This window comes from Nannospalax galili, unplaced genomic scaffold (assembly GCF_000622305.1).
Source record: "Nannospalax galili isolate Female #2095 unplaced genomic scaffold, S.galili_v1.0 scaffold839, whole genome shotgun sequence".
In the NCBI taxonomy this organism is placed as follows: Eukaryota; Metazoa; Chordata; class Mammalia; order Rodentia; family Spalacidae; genus Nannospalax; species Nannospalax galili.
The window spans coordinates 148411-159384 of record NW_008341880.1 but is presented as its reverse complement, the minus strand read 5'-3'; the positions used below and the strand labels follow the sequence as shown (position 1 = coordinate 159384).

General features: G+C 36.4%; 1 protein-coding gene across 1 annotated transcript; it reads left to right on the top strand.

Moving 5' to 3' along the window:
• Window positions 1–9433: 9433 nt before the first annotated feature.
• On the top strand, window positions 9434–10387 carry LOC103737762 (olfactory receptor 14K1-like). The gene has a single exon (XM_008837601.1). It carries the CDS (start codon window positions 9434–9436, stop codon window positions 10385–10387), a length of 954 nt encoding a protein of 317 aa, XP_008835823.1.
• Window positions 10388–10974: the final 587 nt, after the last annotated feature.

Below are 10974 nucleotides of genomic sequence, written 5' to 3'. Positions count from 1 at the left end.
ACAACTCTTAAAAACCAAACATAAATATATCAGATGATCTACTTATATTATTTATTGACCCATATTCAAAGGACTCATCCTACTGGACAAGAGATCCTTGTATACTTATGTTTTTTGATGCTCTTTTCATAATAGCTAAGAAATGGAAGGTAAATGTCACAAAACTGATAATTGATAATGAAAATTTGGCATATTTACACAATAGAATTCTATTCAACAGTAAAGAAATATGAAATTATCCAAGAAGCCACTATATTAAGAGAAATAACACAGACAGAAAAGGAAACAATGAATGTTCTCTCTCATTTGTGAATCTTACCTCCAAATCCTTAGTTTTGAGTACATATTCTTCTGCAACCACAGGATTCAGAAAAATGGAAAGGAACCATGGGGTAAAGAGGAAAAAGGAGCTCACTAGAGGGGACTAGTAGGAAACAGGTGTTACCAAGGGGAAAATAAAATATTATAACTATGGAAGGAGGATACAGGGGGAGAGAGAGGACAGATAAATAATATTTAAAGGGTGATTGAAACTAGAAAGAAGTTCAAAAGCCTTCAAAAATACACATACAACAGACAGCTGAGATTAACCCAGAAATTCACAACTGTGAAACTGGCCAGTTCATTAGCCAAAGAACTATTGACAGCTGATCACTGCTTAGTGAGGCAGAGTTGATATTTTTAGAGTGGCTCTGGATAAGCTGACTAGTCTACAGTGGGTAAACATGCACTGAGGGAAGTCTGTGTATAATAATTTGACTTGTTAGACTTTATCATAAATAATAACAGAATGCTGAAATCTAGTGGCAGAGACTATGGAGGAGGGGGTATCAAGATGATTAAGATGAGTTCTATGAAATACAAAAATATTGAATAAAATATGAATAAACACTAAACACCAAGAAAACAGTACACTTAACAGCATTTTCAGAAAAAAAGCAAATGTCAATAAAGTGTTTAAAAAACTGTTCACCACCCTTAGCCATCAGGAAAATGCAAATTAAAGCTATGCTGAGATTACTTTTTATCCAAATCAGAATTGTTAAAATAAAAAAGGCAAATGTTTGTGAGATGTGGGGAACAGAGAACCCTAACGCGTTGATGGTGGCACTGGCAGTTATTTAGAAAAATTTTACAAGACTGGTAAACTTCTCCTTCTGGGTAGTCAGGAAAGCTTAGGAGGCTACATCAAGGTAGATAAGTAAGTCAAAGAGAAGATACAGTATGTTTGCCTTTGCCTTCAAAAGCCAGCTGTCACCCAGAGGACAATGAGGCCCCTCTGCTAAATCACCTGTTCTCTTGATCAGAGAGGCCATGGGGTTTCCAGAGCTCTCAGAGTCTAACACTATTCATCCTACTAGAAGTGTAATTGCCTAGAACTGCAAATTAGATGTCTTACCATAAACCAGTATGTAAGGGATATGTAACTTTCCCGAAGGGGAAAAAGGGTAATGAGAAAACTAAACCTATTTTGGAGGCCCCCTAAACAAAGACCCTGTCAAAATATCTACGTGGACTTCATAAAATTGCCTAAGGTAGAAAAGCTAAAATATTCACTATTGAAGATAAGTCACTTCTGCAGGTATATACACACTTTCACTTCTCATGTGCTACTGCTGGTAATGTGATTCTAATTAACTTGATATAATTCATGAAATCATTTTGGATTGTAATATAGTACATTAATCGTGGCTATCTTATCTCATATACCAATATCTGGGATGGGAAAGTAAAAAGTAAATAAAAATCTTTATAAGTGTGTGCGTTTCTGTGTGCATGTGTGTATGTGTGCGTGTGTGTTTATGTTTGTGTGTATAGATAGAGATATATGTAAATTTGTACTTAAGATTATTCAGGACTAAGTGTTCACCTGTAACTTTTCCTAAGTTAAAGTAGCTCTAAAATCTGGTGGGGCCTGATTTCATGGATTCAAAGACCTTCCCACCATTAAGACTGAGAAAGAATTTCTCAGAATAAATTTGCTGGGACTCTTCCCTACTTTGCTTTCTCTGAGGTTACAAGGTTTTGCCATTCAGATAACTCCACGTGGATTTCTAACTCATCCTTTGCAACTGGGGAAGTGAATAGTGATAAAAGATTGAACAGAAAACAAATTTGACCTGACTTTGGAGGGGCCCTTTCTGGTGCTCTTCGCCATGGAAACCAATGCTGAAACAGGTTGGCTGTATCAAGAAGGTTACTGCCAACAGAACCCAAGAAAAATGGGCATTCTTTTTCTTCCAATGTACGTTTTTAATTGAAATTCTGTGCATTTCATACAATGCATCTGAATTATAAACTGCTTCCCATATCTCCAACTGTCTATCCCCCATCAAATTATCTGCATTTTTTTAGTAGATGTAAAAGAGAGTCGATTCAAATTTGTGTCTCCAGATGCTCCTCGGTATGACTTCATTCACTGGATCTTCGTCAAACGATCTAGCATCATTCTCTTAGAGAAGACCAACTCTCCTTCATCCAGCAGTGCTCACTCATGCAGTGTTTAGTGACGACTGTGGAAAAGGGGGCTGAAAGATTTTTGGGGCCAGGGTGTTGATTGGCCACAAGGAAACAGTTTCCCAAGCTTCTGAGAACTTGCTCATATGAACTTACAGCAATGGTGACAGTGTGCACAAGACCCATGCAAACTCAAACCACACAAAAAATCCATGCTAAAACTGGGGGAATGGGCAGTAGGCCCCAAACCTAGCTGAGGAAAAATGGACTATCTTTCCACTAGTATATTCATTTGAAATTAAGAATAAGAAAGAACTATTTTTAGTTTATTTATTATGTGGGGAGATAATGGATAACTTAGTAATGAATAACTAAAACAGGGCCTCTGTTCAGTTTGTTGCCTGACTAGTTTTAACTTGTGGAAGATTAGTAGAACTAGAGAGGACTGTTTTGGGTGGACTAATATTTGTATTCTGAGATTTTTTTTCCGCATGGGACATATAGGGAGACTTTAAAATTTTAAATTAATTCTAAAACAAAACCTGATATTTTATTACCTAAAGGATGTGCTGTCTTTGTTTTCCCTTTTGTTAAATGCATACTACTTATAATTTCCTATTTTTATTGTGAAATAACAACACTTTGATCTAAAAGACTATGGATACTCTTATCAGTGGGAAAGTCAACTAGTGTGGCTACTTTGTAATCAACCTGGGGTTTTCACAAAAAGCTAAACATAGAAGTATCTTATAACCCAGCTATACTACTCTTGCATAAATACCAAAAAGGTTCCATATCATTCTACAGAATAAGTGCACAAGAAAGTTCAGTGCTGCTGTCTCCACAATATTTAGGGAATAGAATCAGGCTAGATGTGCATCAACTGATGAATGTATCATGAAAATGTAATACATATACTCAATGGAATTTTATTGACCTGTAAAGAAAAATGAAACTATGGACTTTACAGGAAGCAGAAGAAATTGTAGAAAATATTGTGAATGAGGTACCCCAGATCCAAAAGGACAAAAGTCCCATGTTCTTCTTCATGTGTACATCATAGCTTTGAATCTTTACTTTGGCATTTTTAACTTGGAGATTTAAAGGAACAAGGGAACCAAAATGGGGCTATTGCAGGTATGGTGACTTTTCTTTGAAAATCATTTTTTGAGACATATTATTTAAGCTATTTATGGATTTAACTTGCATTTCCTATTTCACTTTATGAATAAAATCATTCTTGAAATTCTTTATGCCTTAGAGATCCTCTATTCTGATGATGGGCTCATAATTTTATATGTGATACTATGCAAAGAATGCTTCAATGATAACTTTTGTAATTGAAATTATAGCTGTAATACTTATGTGTACATTCTGGGGTATGTTGTTTAAAGAAAAGTGAGAATTCTGCGTGTTAATTCGGGTGTATCTTCATTTTGAAAGATATTTGTGATCACAGTGTAGAATTTCTAACCTCAGAGAAAGCACAATAATAAATATTATGTGACTAAAATACAGAAATACTAGGTCCAAACTCATTGACACCCAAAGAACCCATATGACTTCAAGGTTTAACCTAGAATTTAGACAGGTCAGTGTTTCCTTTGGATCACAATAAGTCAGCAGGCCAAGTGCACTGGGCACATTCTGGTATGTCTCTGGTCAGGAGGCCAGATAGGACTTTCAGTGCAAAAGTACATAGCGTGAGGCAGGAGGGGTAGGACCATGCTGTACCTCACTCATAGCCTAGGTGATTAATTCTTCCTGTAGGACTGCATTCAGAGCCCCATGACAATTGTGTTTCATCTGCAATCCATTCCATTCCCGGGGGGCGGGGGGGTGAATTGCAACCACTGAAAATTATTTTTGTCTCATTAAAAAGGTGAACATTTTAGATAAATTCAAAGTCACAAAGTTTCTCTCTCATACCCTGGATAGTACAAATTTGAAGAGTAAAACAAAAATGTGAAATTTTGAATTCTGCCAGATATGTCTGAAATCTGAGGCTTCAGAGACTGTGGAAACAGAAGTTGGGAGGAGAGTGTACAGCCAGGTAAAGGCAGAGAAGTCCATTTTCTATGTAAGAGCTTTCAAGCAGGAGCTGATTCTGCAAAGTCCAAATTTCCTTTGTCTTGTTCATGTTCACCTGAATTCCAGATTTAAAACCTTAAAATTCTATAATATATTTCAGATATACAGGGTTCAGTGTGCTATTTTGATGAAATTATACAAGACGAGACGATTCAATCAGATTAATCAGCATTTGTATTTAGAGACACATTTTCTTTATTTTTATAATTTTTAATTATTTGCGATTCCATGCTATGTATTTTGATCACTTTCATCCTTAACTCATTCACCAAACTTCTCCCCCTTTACCCACAGGTTCATCATTTCCTGTTTTATTAAAAAATAACCTATAGATTCCTATTTGTGATGCGTATATTTTTCTGAGTGTGAGTTCATTCACTAGAATATGGTTGACCTACCAGAAGACACACCCTGTATAAATCTGACTCTTTTTTCTCCAGAATCCATCAAATGTCCATAGCTCCTCAAGGACAGGGTTTCATGAGCCCCTTTCCACTCTAACAGTTGGAAAGTAAACCAGTGTGGCCTCTGTGTAATCAACCTGGGGTTTTCACAGAAAGCTAGACGTAGAACTATCTTATGACCCCGCTGTACTACTCTTGTGTATATACCAAAAGGCTCTATATCCTTCTACAGAATAAGTGCACAACTAAGTTCAGTGCTGCTCTATTCACAAAAGTTAGTGAATAGAATCAGCCTAGATGTGCATCAGCTGATGAATGGATCATGAAAATGCAATACATATACTCAACGGAATGCTATTGCCTTGTAAAGAAAAATGAAATTATGGACTTTACAGGAAATAGATGGAATTGGAGAAAAATATTCTAAATAAGGTACCCCAGACCCAGAAGGATAAAGTCCCCATATTCTCATCCATCTGTAGATCATAGCTCTGAATCTTTACATTGAATTTTTTACTTGGAGAGTTATAGGAACAAGGGAACCAGAATGGGGCTATTGTAGGGGTGCTGAATCTTTTTTGACTGAAAATAATATTTTGAGACATATTTAATCTATTTATAGATTTAACTTGTGTTTTCCATTTAACTATGAATAAAATCATTCTTGGAATTTTTTATACCTTGCAGATCCCCTGTCCTGATGATGGGTTATTATTTTTGTATATTATACTATACAAAGTATAGTTCAAATATAATTTTTGAAATTGCAATTATAGCTGTAATACTTGTACTTATGTGTAAATATTTGGATATATTATATAAGGAAAACTGAGAATTCTGCATGTTACCTCAGATACACCTTCATTTTGAAAGATATTTGTGATCACAGTGTAGACTTTCTAACCTTAGAGGAAGCACAGTAATAAATGCTATATAAATAAATACAGAACTACTAGGTCCAAATTCATTGACACCCAGAAAACACATATGACTTCATGTTTTTAACTAGAGTTTAGACATGGCAATATTTCCTTTGTATTGCAACAGGACAGCAGGCCAAGTGCACTGGGCACTGTCTGGTGTGTCTCTCGTCAGGAGGCCAGATAGGACTTTCAGAGACATGCTCCAGAAAGGGACAGAGCAAGAGTGCATAGTATGAGGCAGGAGGGATAGGACCATACTTCACATCACTTATATCCTAGGTGAGTAATTTTTAATGTAGAAGTGAATTCTCAGCCCCATGACCATTGTATTTCATCTGTAATCCATTGTTTTCCCTGCGGGTTGAAGTGCTACTACTGAAAATTATTTTTCTCTCATTAAAAAGTGAATATTTTAGATAAATTCAAATTCACAAAGTTTCTCTCTCACACCGTGGGTAGTACAAGAGTGGAAGACTAAAACAAAAGGTGACATTTTGAATTCTTCCAGGTACATTTGAAATCTGGGACTTCATATATTGTGGAAACAGAAATGGGGAGGAGCGTGTACAGCCAGGTAAATGCATAGAACTCTATTTTCTATGTAAGAGCTTCCAAGCAAGAGCTGATTATGCAAAGTCCAAATTTCCTTTGCTTGTTCACCTGAATTCCAGATTTAAAAACCTTAAAATTATATAGTATATTTCACATGTACAGGGTGCAGTGTGATGAAATTATACAACAGGAAACGATTAAATCAGACTAATTGACATTTTATTTAGAGACACACTTGTCTTTATTTTTCTAGCTTTTAATTAATTATTTGAGATTCTGTGCTATGTATTTTGATCGCTTTCACCCCTAAGTCATGCACTGAAATTCTCCCCCTTTACCCACAGCTTCATCATGTCCTGTCTTAAAAGAATTATCTTTAGATTCCTATTTGAGATGTCCATATTTTTCTGAGTCTGAGTTTATTCACTAGAGTATGTTTGACCTAATAGAAGTCACACCCCGTATAAATCTTAATCTCTTTTCTCCAGAAGCCATCAACTGTGCATAGCTCCTCAGTTAGGGAAAGGGTTCCATGAGCCCCTTTGCACTCCGTGCTGAAATGTTGACAAGTTTGATGTTGTGCAGGCGAACAGGCTTGGGAAGTGGCAGTGATATAAATTTTCCATTTGTTGCTGAATGCTCCACTGACACTTATTCTCTGTCATTTTTCCATTTGTGAGTTTCTGTATTAATCACTGCCTTTTGCACAAAGAAACTTCTCTGATGAGATCCAAAAGCTTAAGTAATCTAGGGATAGAAAAATAAAAAATTTCCAGACTTGATGGTGCCACTTTTATTCCTAACACTTAGAAGGCAGAATCCAGTAGATCTCTGTGAGATGGAGGCCAACCTGGTCTACCTAGGAAGTTCAAGGCCAGCTGGACCTACAGGAAGAACCTGTCTCAAAAATACTCCCACAAAAGGAAAATATGAATTTAGAGAGCATTTTGATATTTTGTCCATTTAGCAGAATAATAGTAGGAGATTTAACATTGGGACCTATGAGCTCCCAAAAATGGGTTCTTGATTATATTTACAGGATCAACTATGTGTTACCTTAAGGGGTGTGGGCCTTTGAGCTAATTAGAAGGTAACTAGTTATTCTCATAACAGCTGGGCCATGATTTCACCCAAGACTATATCTTGCCATCATGTTCAGTTCTGCAGTTCTAAGTTTTCACAGCTGGGTAAGACTGTTGATAATTTTACCCCCATCAGAGAAAGAATTATTATATCCTTGTACTGGGAGGTTTTTCACACTTGTCTTTTGACAGATGATTCCTGGCAGTCGCATTGGGATATTTCAAAGTCCTTGTCTATCTGTAATCATGATCTAGTATCCTGTAGTACAACTGCCATATGGTCACTTTTGAGATGTACAGGAACATATTTTCTGCACACCATGTTTTAATTTGCTCATGGAGCTATGTTCAATGGCATTTCAAACAAAGAAATTAAAAGGTCATCTAAAACTCATGCCAGTAAATATTAGATTAAAAGTTAACAATGAATCATCATATAGAATAATAAATATATTGAGGGAAAATACAGATAATGGAAAGGCCTCTTCTCCCATTGTTCATATGTGCACAGAGGAATAACTTTTAGGGTTTCATAACTTGGTTCACCATATACTATATTGTAGCAACAATAGCAGCACCAAGCTGAAAGAATTGTTGAGGGTTCCAAACAGGGTTGAAGTCCAATATCGAAGTCAATCAGCAGACTGGCATCTACAAACATAGAATCCAATCAGTGTTCTGCTGAGCCCAAAACAGTAAGGTTATCTGAGAGATGGAAATTTCTAAGTTTCTTTTGTGTATCAGAATCCAAACTATTCATTTAAGAAGAACATCCAGTCAGGAATTGAAAATACATAAAATTAATAAAAACATTAGTCAGAACCTAGAAAGATGCCTCGGCGGGTAATAGAGCTGGCTGCTCTTACAGAGGACCCAGTTTCAATTCCTAGCACCTGCATGGATCTGTAAATCCATCCACAACTCCAGTTCCAGGGCATCCGACAATCTCTTCGGACCTCCTCGGGTATTGCACGAAATGAATGCACTTACACACGTACGGGCAATTCACTCATACACATAAAATAAAAATAATAAAAGTTTTAAAAATTAATCATAGTGTTAAAGAAAACTACTTCTTCAATGAATTTCTGTGAATTGCATGCAATATAACAGGTTCATATTTAGACAATTCCCTACTCTCCTCTCTGTATCCCCTTACTACCCTGCCTGATTCATGTATCTAATATATATATAACACCACTCTCATTGAAGGCTTAGTTTCTAACCAGTGATATTATTCACCACTGATCTCATCCTACTTGTTAGAGCTAATTTATTTATTGTCTATTTTTTGGTATCATTTGCTTCCATCTAAATACTATAATAGTATAAACTTTATTTACAAATGAGAATAAAAGTGTCTGTTCATCTGCCAGTGGGAGAGGGAGAGCAAGAAAAAGAGGGAGAGAAACTGAGGGGAGACTGGGGTGTTAGGAGTGGATAATATTTCCCTATATCCATATGCTTCTCTCACTTATGAATTATTACCAAATATCAATTATATAATAATATAATCATAGAATTATAAATATCCTTTCCAAAATTTTTAGAGTTTCTAAAGGAATCCTCCCAGTTCCTTTAGAAATTCATTGTTTGCCAGGTAGTCTATCTAGAATCTTAAATCAGGATATATTTTATAAATCTTACTAACATATAATTGAAGATCACAAAACTTTGGAATTTTCTGTCTAAAACCTTCCATTCTGTTACTATCACTGCAATAAGTATTGAGAGAGACATATTGAGAATTAAATGAAAAAACATGCCTGTATTAAGGAGAATAAAAATGTCCTAGTTTTATAGGAATGATGTAGTCGTTGGATCTTACAGAAATAAAATGCATTGTTACTAAGAGGAAGGCTCAGTATGAGCTCTGAACCTGTCTTTTCTTTCCTTTGACTCACAGTGGGTAAACGTAGACAACATGACCAACCACACAGTGGACACAGATTTCTTCCTCATGGAATTCTCTGATGACAAGCAGCTCCAGGTGCTCCAGGGATTTCTATTTCTGCTGATTTACTTGGTGTCCCTCATGGGGAACCTTCTTATTATCATACTTGTCACTGTGGACCAGTGTCTTCACACCCCCATGTACTTCTTCCTGAAGAACTTGTCCTTCCTTGACGTTTGCCTCATTTCAGTTACAGTCCCAAAGCTCATTCTCAACTCTTTGTCCCACAGGAGCACCATCACTTTCTCAGGATGTGTGTGTCAGGTCTTCTTCGTGGTTTTCTTTGTTCCATCTGAAATCTCCCTCCTCACAGCCATGTCCTATGACCGCTATGTGGCCATCTGTCGCCCACTGCACTATGATGCCATCATGAACAGGACAGTCTGTGTGCAGATGGTAGCTGCCTCTTGGCTATTTGGAAGTCTCTTTGGGGCTTTATATTCATATGGCACCTTCTCTTTATCTTTCTGTGACTCCAGAAAAGTGCCGCAGTTTTTCTGTGATGTCCCCGCTCTACTGAAGATTTCCTGCTCAAAGATTCATGTCACCATTGACATTAGTGTCATCATTGGAATTGTTTATGGATTTCTCTGCTTAGTGTCCATAGTGTTTTCATATATTTACATTTTCAACACGGTGCTGAGAATGCCCTTGTCACAAGGGAGGTCAAAAGCCTTTTCTACCTGCATGCCCCATCTCATAGTTGTGAGCACATTTTTAGTCACAGCTGTCGCTGCCTATTTGAAACCAGTTCCTGATTCCCCAGAGCTTTGGGACTTTTTGATATCTGTTTTCTATTCTGTGATGCCTCCATCTATAAATCCTATAATATACAGCCTAAGGAATAAGGAAATCAAAGCTGCTTTGTGGAACTTTTTATGGAAACTCTATCACAATGAGTTTTATAGGGGAAAGCAGTCATAGTATGTAGAAAAGCTACAAGAAATGATTTCTATTAATAGCTTTGTCTGTATTTCCAAGTATACATGTTCTTTATGATATATAAATGGTTCAATGTTGTAGTTTAGATAGCTCGTTGATTTAAAGTTCTAGAAAGGGGTTGACATGTTGATAATACTGAGTCACCTACAGTTATCTCAAAACCTGCTTGAGCTGGGTATTTGTGGTTTAAGGTACATATGTACACTTGTAACCTCAGAAGTACTGTGACAGGCTTCTGAATGATGCAAGAAATCTGTCCTCTTCAAACTATTTGAGACCTCTTGATTACATTTCTTTACATTTCAAAGGCACCTTATATATGTAAGGTAATGTATTTGGAATATGTAGTTTATCCTAGCATTCACAACGAAATCAAAACAACCCTTACATACAGAGATATTGTTAAGGTTTTAGTGACAGAAACTAAGAAATATCCACTAGAGCTTGGGGCTATATTGTCAATACTGAATATTGAACTTTGTTTATACTTACAAAATAAGTTTAGCATCTAGGCCTGAAGAGAAGAAACACTTCTTCCACTAGAGATTCTAGAGAGGAAAGGACACTTG